We start from the raw sequence: 20,259 nt of genomic DNA, 5'->3' as shown, positions 1-20,259 counted from the left end.
ACAGTCTATTGTTTCTAGCACCCTCACAACTCAAGCTTCGTGGCTATATATACTAGACCGTGGCTCAGGCATCAACAGAGCCGGCACGCTCCGTCATTTTATGCTAGCTTATTCTCTTGCTCACGAGAAAAGTTCCAAACATTGGAAAACACTTGCAGGTATCGCATTCACTCTGGCAAGCTTCTCGTTAATTTTGAATGCTCACATTTAAAAGCATTTATTTTAACATATTTCCGTTCTCGTCCCCGTTGTCGTTTCCGTTCCCGGTATATTGTGGACCAGCCTTTACTCTCTTGTGTGCAACACAGTAAGTGAATAAAAGTTTCCCTTCCTGTTTTTTGTGCACAGTAAAGGATTTCATTTCTGTAGGTACAAATAGAATTTCATAAGTGATATGATAAAGAATTTAAATACTTATAGAGTAGCTGTACCTCACTACTATGACACTCGTTTCTGATCGCTAATCAAGAAGTACAACACGAAAGAGCGCGCATTATATCTAACCTCGATTAACGCCCATGTTCAACAGAATTACTCGGACTACTTCATTAATAATGGATGACCTGCTGACACCCAAAGTGTGGAAACCGACAGTGACCGATGAGCCGCACTACGTTCACGTTTCTTGGACTTCCCACACCCGCGAGTAACCCATATGACACGCATTACTGGTGAACTGCGCGATGCATGAAGCTTCGTATTCCATTCACTCCAGTGCTCTTGTCTTGACTGTGAGTATCTCATATGAATGGGTAACGGTATTGGCACAGTCTAGTACTGTTCTCCAACCAGGAGATCAACCGTGAAAGGAATGTGCTTACTATTGCGTCATCTATTGGAGCGAAGTAGATAGATAATATTACCGTTATAACGTCAGTTTAAAAACCATGCGTTCTCCTGCATATGTTATTTCCTGTATGGAAAGATTAAAAGACCAGGAGATTAACAGTGATCTAATTTTGTAACTGGGGTAGTATCAATATGTGTGTGTATCAATGTTATAGTTTGTGCTGTGAAAGCTAGCCAATACAGATACGTGTGTGACCTTATGACATCAACATTCATTCACAGCATTACCCCACTTCGTCTCAGTCCCCAAAGACTTTCTCGTGTTTGGAGTACACTAGTAGGGTACTGGCGCCTATGATGGGCACCCCTACAGTGATGGGCACAGTGAATTTTTTATTGTAATAATAAGGATTTGCGGGTTAGTATGTAGTTACATTTTGTTCTATATGATTGGCAGTACTGTTAGCAACCATTCTAGCGCATGACCTGTGTCCTGAGAGGACGTGGGAAGCTTCATTTTCAAATTGATTGTGGTCATGTGCATACCCATGATTATTGTCGCTTAAAATTAATAATTCGTTAAGGTTCATTGTTGTCATAAATAGTGTTTGGAGGTTCTGTTGTTACTTGTGCTGTATTCGAAGCTCGATTATTAGCTCCGTCCAGTGTATCTCAGTAAAGGTAAGTGTTTATAACGACAAAAATTATCTTGTAGTGCATTAATGGCCCATGCCCATCACTATGTACTAAAATCAATTGATACACAGTGATGGTCACAGTATGCCCATCACTGTTTTTTATAATTTTACATAATTTAAGTTGTTCATCATGCATATTTGTAGATCTTGGTACTACGAATATAATATTATAAAACGGATGTTTTAGAACTATTCTAAACAGTAATGGGCACAGTGCCCATCACTAAATATTTCTAAGTGCCCATTACTAGAGCAATGACATAAAACTCAGACATAGACTACTTCATGTTTAGAATCCTTTTATGTCGGAAGATTCTGGAGTAATTTCCGTAGTCAGGACGAAACGCTTTGAGTAGCTAAAAATTTTAATATCCAATGGTAAAAATTAACGCATTAATGTCATATGCATTGTGTTTCAATAGAAGCGCACATTCTTATAAATATGCTCTTTCTTCATATAATTTCATTCCACTTTTGGAATACAATGCATAGGCTAAATACACAGTAGATTGTGCTGAACTAATCAATTTCGTTTCACGTAACTATACACAAAACATTTAAATATAGGCTATTATCTTAATTTAAGTCACATTTATTTTCTCTATTTTCGATGTCAGTAGTTGAAAATTCCTACGCTGACTATACTTCATACTGACGGCATTACGTAGCGATATGTTTACTGAGGAGCCTTGTTTCATCTTCCGAGTTGTTTATGGTTACCAGGCATGGAATGATCAAGTTCACTGTGTTATCGAAGTGAAACATTCGCTGCAGGCCAAGGGTTCACGACAAAACAAAACACTCATAAATTGCGTGGTATAACTTCTAAGAAGTCGTTCTAATTATAGTTTGTTTAATCAGGACATGTCACATGGGAAGAAAATTTAATATCATAACAATGCTTCAGAGACATTACCTTGTTCTCCACCAAAGCATAGTACAGCAATCATTCTATGACAACAAATAATCAACATATAGAGAACTTTTATTTTATGTTATTGAGTTCAAAAATACTGACATCACCAAACGATAGATTTAAATTAAAAAATATTTCCTCCAACTTGTTCCTGTTGCAGTAAACTTTAAAAATGCAATATCATAAATTTAATGATTTCCATATATGTATATAGAAATAAAAATCAGACGTGTAGATCTACAGCTTTAGTCAAACTCTATTTTATGCCTATTTTTCTTTCAGTCTCAGAATGCCTAATTTTGGAAAAATTAAGTACACTAAAGATCAGTTGATGTCAGCAGTTGCAGCAGTTCGAGATGGTGAGAGAATTAAAACATCTGCTGAGAAGTTTGGTGTACCAAGATCAACACTCCAACGGTACATTAAGGGGCAGGATAAATCTACATTTGGTCCCAAGTCTGTTCTCTCAGGTGACGAGGAGGAAGAAAACAGTGAAGAGTTCTATGTTCTCTTTAGACTGTACGAAGTATTTGCTAAAAAGAATGAAAAATATGTTGAAAGAAAGGGGACACCCGTAGAACCAGAAGAAATAACTGTTGATAGCATGAAAGTAGTGACAGATAAAGAAAGAGATCAGCCAGAAGATAACGAAGAAATAATTGAAAGACAGTTAAGCAGTCAAAGTCAAGTGGATGCAGTAGAAATAGCAAGTAACGAACATTTCCAGACAGAAGAAGTGGGTGCTAATATGGGTATTCAAGAAGATAATCTACTGAAGACACCAGAAAAAAAATCTCAGCAATGAAGAAAAGAAAACATTGAGACGATCAGAAGTCCGTACATTGGAGGATTGCTTGATATGGCCTGAAACTCCAAAAAGAAAATACATTCGTAAAACTGAAAGAATGCCATACGTTTAATAAAGAAGAAAAGAAAGCAGAAGAAGAAAGGAAAAAGGAAGAGAGGAAAAGGAAAAGGGAGATGAATAATGGAGGGAAAATAGCTAAGCGTAAAAGAAGTGTTGAATCAACAAAACACGTAAAACATGGAAGAAAAGTTACTGAATTGTCAACATTGAGCTCTCACGAGAATCCAAAAGACAGTAGTTTAATAACTGTGAGCCTTTCATATGACCAAAATGTTCAAGCAGCTACTAGTTCCGGTATTGGTACAAACATATTAGAGAAGAGAAAGGACACTTCAGAAGGAGCCGAATAAGCTGCTTTCATCAGGACTCTGTTACACATGCGGCAGGTGTTTAAATAATGAGTGGCTTGGTATTTCCTGCAAAAAATGTCTTAAAGTGTTTCACAAGAAGTGTCTTCAAAACGAATTCAGTGATAAAAATTCAGAAGATGAGAATGTATACTTTTGCAACAAATGTGTGAGAGAATTAGACGACAGTGAAAGTGATTAAGCCTAATAGATTGATGTAACAAAGAAAAACATTTAGACTCATAATTAATAGAGGCAAGGGCATCTTAGAAATTGAAAACGAATAAATTAGTGTTAATTTGAAGGTATATGTCTCATTTTTGTATCAAATATTAAAGTGCCCATCAATGTATACTTAGGTGCCCGAGTCAGAAGCTTGAGTGCCCATCACTATGTTTTTCTCCTATTTCAATATTGATGTAATTTCAAAATAATCAGACACATTATTGTAAGTTCTTTCTTGTGTAAAAGAGTCACAAATATATTCAGTTCTTTATAGGAAAAAAATGAGAAATCTACCTCTGTAAATTAGATGTTCCCAACCAAATATGTGTTGCAATGTGCTTAAAGTGCCCATCACTATATACTTTACCCGTATATACAGTCACGAAGGTCAATACGTAGGGAATATGCATCCATAGATAGTTGCTAACCACTAGGATTGCTACTATCGCCTCATTACAGACAATGCGAAATAGTACTGGTACAGTCTATTGTTCCTAGTACCCTCAACAACTCAAGCTTCGTGACTGTATATACTAGGCTGTGGTATTGGCCTCTGTAGTCAGTTCCCTCTGCAGCAAAATATTTAAAACGCTTATATTCGGCACTTCATCTTCCCTTTCATTGTATGACTGTAGGTTAGTAATGGTAAAATAATTTGGAATATTTCTCAGATTCCATTCGCTTTACATGAACATGTCATATGAATTGGTAATCATTGATAATTTTAAACTGTTTTTAATTCGGCTCTGATGTCTACATTTCTAATGTGGTAGGTCTTCTATTGTTCACTGATTCTTCAAAGGTATAAAATTTCAGCAACTTCTGCCCAAAATTTACTAATGCTGCCCCAATGCTTGCTAATGACACCTAATTCGCCCCCAACCTGCAAACTAATTCAGCACCAACATATTTGGTCACCATGAAGGTTACTAATTCGGCCCCATTAACCAACAATATTTTATTTCCCATTTTATTCAGACTTAGGACTGTTAGTATTGGTAGGCTGTGTTATTGCTGAAATTGTTAAACATTTTATTGGTAAATTTTCTTAATGTTTAGTATTATTAGTTATTTTTGTTAACATTTCTTTAAAATGTCGGTTTAAATTTTAAAATTTTATTAAGATATTAGTTGAAAATGTGTAGAATTAATATTGTTAAATGATGTCCAAGTTTCATTTATGTCAAAGTTAGCGAGAAAAAATTCAACGACTAACTTACATTTGACAAATGACTATAAACGGGACGACTCGGAAATCAGTCAAAATAAACGAACCTAAAACACCAGCGCTAAACATGACCTCACGCCACACGCATGTTTAAATTTCACGTAAAGCGGAAAAACGGAATGTATTTCCTTATGCCCATGCCGTAAGTCAGCTATCGTACTGTCGATTGTTTCATACAGTTATGCTGTGTGCTGTCATTTAGTTCATGTTCTGTATACATACATATGTGTTCTGCCCATGGGCAGGTCTTTCACTGCAAACCCAGCATTCTCCAATTTTTAATTTCTGCCTTCCTCTTAGTCTTCGCATATGATCCATATATCTTAATGTCATCTATCATCTGATATCTTCTTCTGTCCCGAACTCTTCTCCCGTTCACCATTCCTTCCAATGCATCCTTCAATAGGCAGGTTATTGTCAGCCAGTGACTCAACCAATTCCTTTTTCTCTTTCTGATCAGCTTCAGCATCATTCTTTCTTCACCCACTCTTTCCAATACAACTTCGTTTCTTATTCTGTCTGTCCACTTCACACGCTCCATTTTTCTCCATATCCACGTTTTTTAAATGCTTCCATTTATTTCTCTTCATTTCGTCGTAATGTACATGTTTCTGCCCCATAAAATGCCACACTCCATACAAAGCACTTCACTAGTCTCTTCCTTAGTTCGATGTAAGAGTAATGGAACGGAGAAAAATTCTCTCCGGCACCGGGATTTGAACCCGGGTTTTCAGCTCTACGTGCTGATGCTTTATCCATTAAGCCACACCGGATACCACCCCGGCCTCGGACAGAATCGTCTCAGATTAAGCTCCAACTCTTGGGTTCCCTCTAGTGGCCGCCCTCTGCACTACGTCATAGATGTCTATCCCGGCGCAGGAGAGAATTTTTCTCTGTTCCATTATTCTTACATCGTATGATGACGCAGAATATCTGCATGGAAATATCATATGTACTTTGGTACATTAAAATAATATCTTCCTTAGTTGTTTTTTTCAGAGGTCCGCAGAAGATGCTCCTTTTTCTATTAAAAGCTTCCTTGTGTTGTGTCAATTCTATATCATTAATGGACGTTGTCATAGATCACGTTAGGGAGACGCGACAAGTAAATAAAAGTATCATAATAGAACCACAGTCTAGTACATATAGTCACGAAGCTCAATACATAGGGAATATCGCTACTATCACACAGTCTATTGTTCCTAATACTCTCAGTTGCTAAGCGCTTGGAGCATTGTATCGCGAGAATTGCAAAAAATCACCTCAAGCTTCATGACTGTACCTATGTACTAGACTGTAATAGAATATTATCAGTTTCGGCAATGCAAGGTTTTAAAAAATGGAGTGTTTCTTTCGCTGTGTCCATCGTATCCAAAGCAACAGTATGCCTAAAGACATAGAGTAAAAATATGTCAGATCTATTTATTTATTCCAAGTCACAATGGAAGTGTGGAGAGAATATTTTCCCTGATATCTGCTCAAGGGACAAAAGAACGAAATCGCATGCTAATGGAGACAGTCAGAGGTATCATCATGGTGAAATATAATTTCAACGACATGAATTGTGAACAGTTCCACAGTTATTTGGTACAAGAAATAAGTTTGAATAATTTCGAGGGAAAAATTGTTCCGGGGCCGGGCATCGAACCCGGGACCTTTGGTTAAACGTACCAACGCTCTCCCACTGAGCTACCCGGGAACTCTACCCGACACCGATCCAATTTTTCCTCTATATCCACAGACCTCAAAGTGGGCTGACAACCGTCAAGCAACCAACATTTAAGTGCACACTAACTTTGTGTGACTTAGAGGAAAAATTGGATCGGTGTCGGGTAGAGTTCCCGGGTAGCTCAGTGGGAGAGCGTTGGTACGTTTAACCAAAGGTCCCGGGTTCGATGCCCGGCCCCGGAACAATTTTTCCCTCGAAATTATTCAAATTAACTTTACAGGGAGTTATTCCTGAAAGCTTAATTTGCATAATACACGTCACTGTATGTAACAGAAAACCACAATTTAAAGTCACACAAAGTTAGTGTGCACTTAAATGTTGGTTGCTTGACGGTTGTCAGCCAACTTTGAGGTCTGTGGATATAGAGGAAAAATTGGATCGGTGTCGGGTAGAGTTCCCGGGTAGCTCAGGGGGAGAGCGTTGGTACGTTTAACCAAAGGTCCCGGGTTCGATGCCCGGCCCCGGAACAATTTTTCCCTCGAAATTATTCCAATTAACTTTACAGGGAGTTATTCCTGAAAGCTTAATTTTCAAGATATAAGTTTGTCTCTTCAGGTTCTTGTGTACAAAGTGGGCTCCACCGATAAGTAGGATACAGATGTAACACTGATCCAGCAACTAGTGAGAAAACTAACTAAAGGTGAGCCATTGTTTTTATCTTTAATTTTGTTCATACCAATTTTTGAAAAGTCCTCCTTTTTTCAGCAATGTCCTCTGATTTTAGATTCCATGTCCTCCTATAGAATTTCTTCTCATGGTAACCCTATTTCGAACTAAGTAGTAAAATAATTACCCCTCATGAAAAGAAACTGAGGTAGAAAATTGTGATTTATTTTAACGTTGCAGCTCTTCACATAACACTTTCGTGTTCATCTCTTTCTATATAAATCAGGGGATTTCATTTATTTGTACAGTGGAATGGTTTTCTTTCGAACTCTGAAGGGAATCTGAAAAAATTAAAATTGAAAACAGAGTTTCAAGAAAATTAGTTGCATAATGAACACGAAATAAATTTTACATTCGCACTCATTATTACATACAAGATTGAAAAAGTTCTCATAGAAATTCAGCTGGCTAGAGCTGCTAGATATTCGGAAAGGAACCAGAAGTGCTTACAAACAGCTAATTTAGCTGTTAGTGAAAATGGCTGCTTGGATAAATTAATGGTCAGAATGTTCATAAGTTCATTATCATTATATGGAGCCCGGATAACCAAAGGTGCTTCATTCCACTGTTTTACATATATCAGACTAACAAACAGAGTCAAATCTGTTATTTTGCTTAAGTCACTTGCCAACAAATTAAACTGAGACCTGAACAAATATACCCATATCTTCAATACATAAATTCCTTTTCCCATCCATTGAGCTTGATGAGTTAGTCTAGGTGCTCGAAATGACTCACTGCCTGTACCTCTAGTTTGGAACAATAAACACAAAATTAAGTACCTCTTGATAATCTTATCTATTAATCTTTAAGGACTCGAAGGATATAATCTAATATTTCTGTTAATAGTCTTATGAACACTGCATCCTGGAAAAGTTCCGTAGGAACTACAGAATATAAGCCTTTGTTCATTGACTGGCAATCTTTCTTAAACCTTTTAAAAAGTTCATTTTCTGGACAACTTGTTGAGCCAAAGATGCTGGAGAAGATAGAGATAGAATAACTTCCATAAAATGGAGACAGTAAGTTATCCAAACCACCTCAGTATCCAGAGATGCTTCTATAAAGCTGTAAAGTCCAGTATTACTGGCAGTAGTATCGACTACAAGTCTTTTAATTTTGTTTCCAAGATTCCACTTCTTTGCTGTGTCAATACATGCTTTCGCCTGAAATTTTTCCATATCTCTATCAGTCTTGGAAATTCCAAACAGCTTTTCTTTCCCATTTCCAGTAAAAATTGCAATATGTTCGTCTTTTTCTATGGAATTATCGATACAGGGCAACAATTTTCCATTCTAATGTAGAAAAAGCGGTCTCATACTCCTCCATCTTGGCAGCATCTTTTCTTGCCACTTTCTTGGAACACTTCACTGAACTCCTAGAGAGAGTCATATTTGATATGTTATGTCCAAGAGCCTTAGCAACTGAACCAGCAACAAACACAACTGCACGATCTGGTAGATTGACTCAGTCTAAAGCTGAAACTACTTGGGGAGTTTTGAGTATATTCTTAGGTGTCTTTATAACTGCTGTAGATGTTGGGCCAGGTTTGCATTCTGCTTCACTTTAATTTGACTAGGAATCCTAGCACGATTCCACACAGCCACTATTTTCTCACACACTGAATTACAAAAAAAATTGCAATGGTTTTCCTTATGCTAAATGGTGAAATTGAATGTCAGAGTGCATTCAGTATACGTGACAGCCTTATTGTAGATAAATGTTGCGTTGGTTTTCCTAACAGCCAGAGTAGGTGCAGACGTCACAAAATTATCATAAGGACATTGTATTTGCCAGCCACAAATAACTCGGTTATGAGTAATTTAAAAATAAATTCTGTCCCCTGGGGCGACCTCTAAACATTAATATTTTTTGCTAAAATTTTGTATGTGCTTGTTTTAGATAAAAATAAATAAAATTAGTTTTGCGGAGTTACACATTTCCAACTTTAACTTTTTTTTGGACCACCCTAATGTCCATACTGTAAAAAATCTGTTAAGGCTATGGATCAGTGAAATTTCTAACTTGTACATTTTGCACCAATTAACCTGAAACGTTTACCATATATCTCTTACAATGAGGACATGCTGCTATACACAAATTTTCATTTTGATATTCCAATTAGTTTACTTATAATTAATTTTTGTATTTTTTTCAATACTGAATTATAATTGTCCCAATGTTCAAAGTTTATAAATTTTTTTAAAAATTTATATTTAATTTATTCCTGACAGATGTATGTAAAATATGACATATGCTTTTCACATTTTTGCAATTATTTGTTAATTTTTCTATTTTTTAAAGCTTATCACATCCTCAAGATATGGTTGGTGATTTCAATACTTATAAAACAGAAGAAAACACATATGTCACTTTACATCACATGCGTTTGTGGACTTCTGTGCAAAATTTCACTGGGATTGGAGGAAAACTGCATTCATTAGAGCATTTTGAATGTTACAAAATGTTGAAAATTGGAAAATCGAGAAAACGAGTGTCAAAGTACAACATGTATATGATATGTTGTTGTTTTCTAATGCCAGGCGTTTGACAATAAAGTAATTTGGCCTATGTATATGATATACAGTATACTATCGATATCTTCCTTCCTATGCACGTCTACCACATAAATTTTTCTCCTACATAACAGCGTGACATATGAACTGACTGAAAAGTAAAATTAATTGGAATTAAGAACAAAGCCAGTCAGAATGACAGCTGAGTGTCAGTTTAAAGGGCTGCAGGCCACGCATGCTCTGGTCTCTTTAAATTCGTTCTGAGGGGCTTTAAATTGTCATAGGGCCAAAATAAGCACAGATTTAGAAAACTGAAACATAATTTTTGTTGTTTAGAGTTGAAAACAAAATTTCCATTCTTTAAAGTTTTTTTTTTTTTTTTTCGTTAATTTCATCGATCCATAGCCTTAATTACTGGTTTCTCTCGACATGAATAAGGACACTTAATTTTTAAGACAGTCCAGACCTAGCACTATCCCGTCTGGGCTGCAGCAAAGCTGCAGTTGTTGTTCTTTTATAAACAAACCAAGCTGTCTCATACAACATTTATATGTCAAGCAGTTCTATTAAGTGCCATCTACTCATTCTCTCCGCCATATCTTGCTACTGGACTGTTTATGTCTTTAGAATCAGTGAATGTTGACGTAGGTGTATCATAGTCTCCAGAGTGCCCTGTCATGATCTTGTGTACACTTTTGCTGGCCGAAATGCGTAACTTCCTTTGTTGGAACCACTCAGAACATCGATATTGCGCCATTGTCTCAACTGGAATTTTATGCTTCTGCGAATTTGTGATTTTCTCATTGTCACAATAAAAATTCAATTGAATACTTGGCAACGCTCACTCATATTTTTGTACTAGCGATATCTTACCACTACTGGACTGATAATGAACTTCATAGCATCTGAACAGTTTGTGAAATCTTTGATTATCTAATTGGTAAAGACACCGGAAAAGTAGTCCCTTTTCGCCCAGTTCTACAGCACCATCTACGATTTGTTTAACAGTGGAAGTGGAGATAATTGCAGATTCATTTTCACATTTTGACTTCAAAATGTTTTAAAAAGGACAGTCTATATTTTTTATTTGCTCGTAAAGTACTGTTTTGCATAACACTTCCTTGTTTTCACTTTCTAACACGCAATAAATACGTCGCTTTTCTGATTTGTGTTTGAACATTTCTCCTACATTTAGAATATTCTGCAGCAACACTATTAGGCCTCTCCCATTGTTGCAGAAAAGATGTTTTGGGATAATCTCTCTCAGTATTAACATGCTTGTTTCTCTCGAGCCTAAGCCGGATATTTCTTCTCTCAGCTTCTCTTTCACTGGGAATATGTAATTAGGCTACTTTTAGCGAGTTGTGCACTTTTCTTTAGTGTAGAAGCTCTGAAATACGCTGCATCCACTGAATTTTTGTAAAACCCACATATATCTCCATAGACGACGGCATGTGTATATTCAATTGTGTGCTGTGTACTCGCACGACTTATCTCCTGCATCAGCAATTAAGGGTGCTCATAGTCAAATTATCGCCATGCGCATACAGTCTATACTAGTACACATAAAACTCATGACTAAATACCATAACAATTGCTATCAGTGGGTGTCATGCCCTGGTTGAATTTAATAATTAATCAATCAATCAATCAATCAATCTTCCTAATGTACAGCTGTTTACTAACAACATAAAGTCCACTATCGTCCACTGTAGTCTATTCAGTTTTTGTTTTTCATGAGACGTCAGGAACTGGTAGAAATTAAACAGTAAAATTGTTAAGTGCGAAGTTCCTGACCTAGCTTTTGTGTGCGAATGATATGTGCTATGAAAATAAATATAACTCTTAGGGTCGAGTGGGCTTACATCACAGTAAGAAAACCCTAAATTCTGTACCATTGCACTCTGTATTTGATATGGATTGGAGTGTAAATAATTTTATTTTGTATTTTTCAAGCCTAGAAATTGTATTTATTTTCATAACAGTAAGTTTAAGTTACATAATCGGGGAATACTAAAACGTTCTAAGTCACTATTTTTACAAAATCAATTTAATGGTGGGAAGTCATTCTTTGAAGGTAAATACAATTATGTATGCAAAAATATTCTAAGTCAAGTCTCTTTTTATGGTGATATAAGGGTTCTGTATTGCGTAGTGAAAACAAAAACGTTCTGAGTCAGTGACGCAGAACCATTTTATTTCCTTTGGCCAGACTGACTCAGAACCTTTTTGTTTGTATTGGCTAGATTGTTCTCCCGGTAAATTGAAACGTTGACAGCTGAGTTTGTTTTGTAAGATTTCAGTGTTAGTAAGAGATTGAAAATGGATGAAGAAAGTAGAAGGAGAATTAACCAAAAAAGTTTTATTCACAGCTTCAGTCTGAGGTATGTCCTGACAAATCTAAAGATCAACATCATGTTCTTGCCATTGCATTCGAGTATATGTAGAACATGTCATTGCCAGTTATCTCTGTACAAGGCACATTTTATCTGAGACAGCTAAATGTAAACTCATTCTGTATTCATGATGTCAAGAAAAACACCATGCAACTTTGTACATTTACCATGAAGGCATCGCAAAAAAAGGCCCTAATGAGGTGTGTTCTTTCGTTTTCGAATACATCAGCTCTGTCCTAAATGATATAAAAGAAGTTCTTGTTTACTCTGACAACTGTGGAGGCCAGAATAAAAACCACGCTCTTAATAGTGTATTTTTGGCCTTCATAGATTCGGGGAGATTTGAGAAAATTGAACAATTCTATCCTATCAGAGGGCATTCTTTTTTGCCCTGTGATAGGGATTTCGCAATTGTCAAAAAGACAATGAGAAAACATGATAGACTTTACAGCATGCATCAGTTGACCAAAATTATTATAACTTCAAGTTTGTCTAGAAAGTTTATAGTAGTAGAAGTTGAAATATGTGACATTAAAAATTTTAAAGACTGGTGGCAAGAGTTTTACAAGAAGACATGTTTATCCGAGGAAAAAGGAGGGCGACAGGTACAGAAACAAGACAAAGTACAATTTGGTATAAGCTCTGTAATACATTGTACTTATGGTGGTGACACAGCTGTTAAAGGTACCATAGTCACAAGAAGCCACATTGATGGGTTACTGGTAAATACGTACAAGCTATCGCACAACAATGATCCTCGACCACCTTTTCCAGTGCAATTAGCGTACGAGACAGGTAAAGTACATATAAAACCCCAAAAAGTACAAGACGTTAGATGACTTGCCATATGTACCTCCAGAGTACATGGACTTTTATGAAGAGTTGTTAAACTGGCCCACTGGAGGCGTGGATAGTGAAGCGGAGGAGCAAGAAGTAGATTAAAATAATAAGAAATACCTAAAATACGTTTCTATCCAGTACATTTTGTTAAAATGCGAGTTTGTACACAAAATAGTTTAGACAAAATAAATATTCCATTAACAATTTTTCAATTTCTTATTAATTTTCCTAAAAGTAAACTAAAAGGTTCTAAGTCACAAACCCTAATTTTAATTTTTTCTGGTACATTTTGTTAAAATGTGAGCTTTAGTTGACACTTTTGTTCGTACACATAACAGTTTATACAAAATAAATATTCCATTAACAATTTTTCAATTTCTTATTCATTTTCCTGAAAGTAAACTAAAAGGTTCTAAGTCAGACACCCTAATTTGATTTTTTTTTTTTTAGCTTTAAAGAAGAAAAAAAAAATGATTTTGGTCATGATTTAGCTCAAGTTTAGGTCATGTATTAAAATGTAATTTTTTTCATATTTTTAAACAAACTCTGAAAGTAAAGAAACAGTTTTTTTTTTAGCTTTCCAAAAAACAAGGTTGGATGACTTAGAACGTTTCAGTATTCTCCGATTCTGATCTTCGAGTGAAAAAGCACACATACACACACACAAACACACACACACACACACTCACACTATATACATAATAAAAAAATTAAGTTATTGACTAAGATATTGTATTAATTTCAGTTTTTTTATTGAATTAATACCATAAGATTATATCAGATATTTACACAAAAATTCTGTGGGATGTCAATAATATTTTATTTTAAGCTGTAAATAATGTAAAAGTAAGTTTCAAGTACAGTGACAAATGTATGTGTTTTTATGTTAATCATTTTGTTACCTTTAAATATACACTGAAAAAAGTTATTTCTTAGTGTGCAAAACATTTTTAAAATACTTACAGATTGAGAAAAATTTACTTTTTGACTTTGTCATCTGGAGTGACATTTTGTTCTCTCTCACTGGACCCTCAATCCATATATAAGTCTGTAGTAAAGAAGTGCTAGAAACTATTTACACCCACTTCAGCCAAGTAAGTTGCAAGTAGAATTGTCAACTCCCAAATGCAGAAAAACCATGTACATTTTATTTTTGCATCAATTCACAACAGGACATAGTACTAGGATTACCAACTCTAAAATGTATAAAAGAACCTGGATGTTTTTAGTTTAATGTTTAAGTACCATACAAAACTTCCATTTTTACATTTTTATGTTTCATATTTTATATTTTACTTCAGATGATGCAATCTGAAGCTACATATTTATGTAAAAATACAAGTACAATACCGTACCTTAGAATACAACATATTTTGAGTTAGGTACATACCATACTTATTGATAAGCTAATTCTTGAAACTGTAGTTTGAAGAACTTTTACTGTCCTTAGAATCTTGGATTGGCGTTTTGCATATTTCAGGAAATCATCACAAGTCATCTGTCATCGATTTGCAAAAGGGGACACGTCCAAAATAACAAAGTGTTGGGAAATCGCAAAAAAAAAAAAAAAAAAAAAAAAACCGTAACAGACTTAAAAAATTAAAATGTTCGTGGATCCTGAATGTATGTATACATAGTGATCTAATTAGAAATAAATATATGAACATTTCAATTTGTTAACTTAGTTATAGTTTTTGCGATTTTACAACACTCTGTTACTTTGGACATGTCCCCTTTTGCAAATCGACGACAGTCATGTCAAAGTTAATAACAACAAATAGTTCAGTCCTCACTAATTCAACTTTCATGCGATTTCTGGGTTTTGTCCACACTAGCCTATAATGCTGAATACTCGTTCTGGGAATGCATTTGCATTTCCAGTAGGAATTGATAACACTGCTATAATTATATGCAGGAAGTTCTTTTGTACTTTAACCTCAATGTAACTTTATGAGGAAAGCTTCTAAAACTGGACTTTGTACGTCTTATTCAATCATATGACCAGACACCGGACAATTACATTGAAAAACGAACTATCCAGTTCAAAACCAGATGATTGGCAAGCCTAGTTACAAGTGTACACACAATTTTATTATCAAAACGTGTATGTAGAACTCTACTAGGATTGCCAACCCTCTCATATTTCCTGGGATCTCCCGTATTTACTCCTAATTTTTAACAATCTTCCCGCTCCCGTATTATTCATCTTTTCGAGCATTTTTCTCCCTTATTTTTTCAAAATGTACAAAACTGTATTCTAAACATTTGATTTTGCCGTGAATGAGGATTGTTTATATGATGAATTTTGTTCTTCAAGAAATGCATTAAAATGTGCAGCCTTTGTAGAAAGTAATGCTTGCCAAAAATGAGATTTAGTGCTCACCTTTCTAAAATCAAACGGTGTTAATGTTATAAATTTCGAAAAACTGGCTAGTTTTGTCCCCTGTGACAACATGTTTTAGTTCGTATTCGCATTTAGCCTGTTGTATTGTTTATGTTTTTTTTTCTGAAGAATTTTAGATAAGGGCGCAAATAGCCAGAGTAGCTGACGCGCCCTTTTTAAACCGCAGTCACTAACTAACTAACTAGTTTTGTCCTAAGCATACTAAGTAGTAATGCTCACACAAAGAGTGTGTTTCAACTCATGAACAACAATTGGACAGATGTTCGAACATGAGCACGAGACATTTAATGAAATAAGAGCGAAAACTGCAGTTGACTGCAACTATTACGCGAGACAAAATGTCTCAAAATACTTTTAATTTAAGCCTAACTGCCAAAGTGTAGAATAAGGTTGTTTTTTAGTAACTTAGTGACTATTTTATATGTGAAATTTTTTCGATTCCTTAGTCTCCCATGTTTTCTTCAAAAAAAGTTGGCAACCCTAAACTCTATTGAACTTGAAATTGACACCTTTTATTGTTTTATATTAATATCTGGACATGTATGTAGAGGTAATAAAATAATATGTTAGTCTTATTCTCTTAATTATAAACTGAATGACGACAGAATTTTTCTACACCAATTTTCTTCATACATAAAACATTATATTAGTACCAGTTGTTCTGTATGGTTGTGAAACTTGGCCTCTCACTTTGAGAGGAACAGAGGTTAAGGGTGTTTGAGAATAAAGTGCTTAGGAAAATATTTGGGGCTAAGAGGGATGAAGTTACAGGAGAATGGAGATAGTTACACAGTGTAGAACTGCACACATTGTATTCTCCACCTGACATAATTAGGAAAATTAAATTCAGACGTTTGAGATGGGCAGGTCATATAGTACATATGGGCGAATCCAGAAATGCATGCAGAGTGTTAGTTGAGAGGCCAGAGGGGAAAAAGACCTTTGGGGAGGCTGAGACGTAGATGGGAGGAAATATTATGGTCTGTCCAAAACAACTTCTGACCTGACAAATGGCGCCTTTAGCATGTTACCATGGCAACCATTCAAATCAACCAATCACAAGAGACGCGTAACCATGGTAATGGGATGGTGTTGTCTTGTCTATGTTTACAAGTTGCACGTGAATACCAGGGCCTAGTGGTGAATACAGTGGCCGGAATGACTGAGTTGGCTGGTTAACGCATGCTTTGTGTGAATTAAAAATATTATTTAGTTGTATTATTGTTTTAGTGTATCGATAATTATTGTGTTTAAATTATATTACACTATTATCTTCGTTGTCATTGGTGGAGTGTGTGTTTTCTAGTTTCTGCTAGAGTTTTTAAATAGATGACTTGTGCAATGTCGGAAGGAAGGTAAGGCAGGCAGAGAATAAAGAATATTGGACAAGGTGTCCCGTTAAAGAGTCAAGTGCGAGAGATGGTGTGTTATGTAAGAGAGTATTTTGACAGGAGAAAAGATAATGGCGGGCCTCTTTTACCTTTGGCGCAAGTCGTAATGAGAACTGTTGCTTGTGTTAAAATTAATAAGAGCACTGTTACCAATATTTGAAAAGAAAAAGGCCTTGCAGATTTTTAATTATAAATATTTTTACAGTTTACAATTTTTTCAACGCCTTTCTAACAATATTACATTGAAGAATACCAACACTCATAAAAGTAGAGGCTTCGTATTAAATTAAAACTGTTTTTACAGTTTACAGTCCTTTCGACGCTTTTCTAACGGTATTTACATTGAAGAATACCGGTACTACTACTACTACTACTACTACTACTACTACTACTACTACTTATTATTATTATTATTATTATTATTATTATTATTATTATTATCCTATTATTATAGGCTAATAAAATAATAATGTACACAAATTTTAATGCTTAGTGTTCAACAAATTGGTTAGAAATGTATGTGTTGATGTCAGCCGTTCATTACTGCACTCCATCGGCAGCGCGCTCGCTTACACGAAAGATGGGCAACATGACAACATTGCTCCCCCTTCTCTATAAGCTGTCAAGTCGGAAGTAGTTTTGGTCAAGGTATAGAATGAATTTGAGGGAGGTGGGATACGATGCTAGGGACTGTATTAATGTTGTTTAGGATAGGGACAGATGATGGGCTTATGTGAGGGCGGCAATGTACCTCTAGGTTCTCTAAAAGCTATTTGTAAGTAATTAAGTAAGTTCTCTTCATATTTCATTACTTAGTCATTTCTCCGTTTGGACTATGTGGTAAAAATAAATCCTGTGTGCAGTCTATTTCAATATAGGAATGGTAAGCACAATAAGCCTCAGGCTGCAGTGCAAGCCTTTGGGTCCCTCCTCCGTACAAGAGGAAGAAAAAAAGATGCTTGCTCTCACTTTTCTTGGCCAATGTTAAACTCTCAGGGATAAAAGAATGGACTCTTTGGACTGGAAAGCCACACAAAATTACTTAACTTTCACTTCAACCATTAGACAAAAACTAGCTATTCTTGTTTTCAATCAGTTAATGCAAAATGATTTGTGTAAGTCAAACAACACAACTGATGATAAATTCAAGAAGAGATATAATTTTGTTAATATAATGAATGATTCTTAGTACCTATGGCAAGTATATGTTTATCCCTGATTTAATGGCAGATTCTATTAATTTCGTAAAGTGAGCTATTATACATTCACTACATTATAATATTAGTGACAATCTCAACTGTTACCCATTGAATCCTCGTTTATAACAAATGGCAATATTAAATTATATTACAACAGCTAAAATCACATTTCTTGTTCAGAGTTCTGGTAATAACTTAATTCGTAAGATAAGTCTAATATTCTTGTTCGTTAATATCTCCAGAACTAACTTTAAGTACTGGTATTATTTCTTACTTTTATGGCATTTAAAAGAAAATGTAGTTTATAAAGGAATCTTCCATGTCATTAAAAGTTCGTACTACACGAGTAAATATTACGAAAAACAAGTGATCTACATAAATGTACTCGTAGCTGCCAATACAATATATATAACATAGAAAGTAGATTTCAAATGTAGCTGAAGATGTTGAAATGTGCTGCTTGAAATACATTTCTACTTGTCAGTTAAGAAGACAAACCAGATGCGACCCATTTTACACAACAGTGTAGACAGAGATTGGTTTACTTGTAAAACTTTAAGTATATCAGTGTGTTCTATGAACTGTGTGTTGTACTATCGTTAAATCCAGTGCCTTTGCCAGCAGTAATCCAATATGACAATGCATGTCACAGACAGGATTTTTTAATTAACAGAAATGGGTGAGAAAAAAATGGACTATGGACAGGAGTGTCAAGTCCGTGTACTTCAATAGTCTGACAAAGAAACTACGGATGCTGCTTCTTGTGTCTCATTATTCCTATGAGCAGCTAATGTTTCATTTGACATTTTCTTTAAGGTGTCAAACCATGTACGGCTTTTAGAGAGAGTTTCAAGCCGATGGTTTTGGAAGGTGCACTTGAACGTATTCTTATACATAGTTGCTCAAGTGGCAATTAAATACTTTTTGCTATATTTTATATTATCGTCACTCTCATCTCTGAGCTACCTCTACCCGGAAGGGTGCAGGTGCAGACGTGATACCTGGCAGAGGTTCTGTCGAGGGCTCGGGATCTCCTTCAGGAAGCTTGAATGTCAATTCCTTCAGAAGGGACGAGAAAATAAGGAAGAGCATATCCCTGGCCAGTACTTCTCCTAGACAGGCACGCTTGCCAACTCCAAATTGCACAAGCCACTCATCACGCACAAATTTTCTATTCACGTCCAGGAACCTCTCTGGTTTGAAGACCTCAGGATCTCCCCAGTGTTCTCGGTCATGCAGAACAGACCACAAGCTAATGATGACTGGAGTGCCCTGCAGAAACATCCACATATTAAATTTCATTGCAAGGAAAGATGTTAGGAACAAACTCTGTACAATAGTAAAATATCAGTGCCCTGAAGGTGATACCTGTTTTCTCGCGTATTGGGCGTGTTTCACAATACAGTAGAGTCCCGATTATTATCCAGCCTTCCATGTTATGTGGATCATTTTAAAAAAATACAGTAGTGTACGTATATACAGTACCGAACAATAATGAAGTTTTTAAAGTCAATTATATACTGCAGTGTATTATGAATAAAAAATCGTTTTATTACGTACATGTGAGTAACTTCTTTCTACATTAATGGGTCCCATCTTGTCTCTTCAATATCCACATAGCTCTCTCACCCTCCGTATTATCCGGAGCTTTGCTTATCCGGATTGCCCTTGGCCTGTATAGTCCGGACAATCGGGATTCTACTGTAATTCAGTTCTTTTAACACATCGTGATTGTTATCCCGTTTAAGTTTACTTTCTTGGACTATCTTCTATCTCGAACTGATACTCTTAATGAAAGTTTATCGAGCATCAATGACGATCCTTTGTCAAGAAAATTTGGGTTAAATCTGAATCCAGATAAAAGCCAAGCCATTCTCTTAGGCAACAAAGGTTGCTCTGCCTTCAATCTATCTCTCTCAACAACACAATCATTCCTTTCAGTGCTAAGCTTACTGTAAAAAACCTCGGCATCTATTTCGACTCTAAAGAGCCTTACCTGGAGGTAAGTCTGTGCAAACCTAAATCCACAGGCAAGTCTCCGTCTCCT

General features: G+C 35.7%; 1 protein-coding gene across 1 annotated transcript in view; it reads right to left on the bottom strand.

Moving 5' to 3' along the window:
- Positions 1 to 18,863: 18,863 nt before the first annotated feature.
- LOC138692742 (uncharacterized) overlaps positions 18,864 to 20,259 on the bottom strand; it is a 69,219-nt gene continuing 67,823 nt past the window's right edge. The window contains exon 18 of the mRNA XM_069815934.1: positions 18,864 to 19,484. Within this exon, the coding sequence (XP_069672035.1) occupies positions 19,164 to 19,484 (321 nt within the window). The 3' untranslated portion in view covers positions 18,864 to 19,163. The remainder of the gene's footprint in view (positions 19,485 to 20,259) is intronic.

Source organism: Periplaneta americana, chromosome 17, assembly GCF_040183065.1.
Source record: "Periplaneta americana isolate PAMFEO1 chromosome 17, P.americana_PAMFEO1_priV1, whole genome shotgun sequence".
Taxonomy (NCBI): domain Eukaryota; kingdom Metazoa; phylum Arthropoda; class Insecta; order Blattodea; family Blattidae; genus Periplaneta; species Periplaneta americana.
Note: the sequence above shows the minus strand (reverse complement) of the source record. Positions and strands in the feature narration are given on the sequence as shown.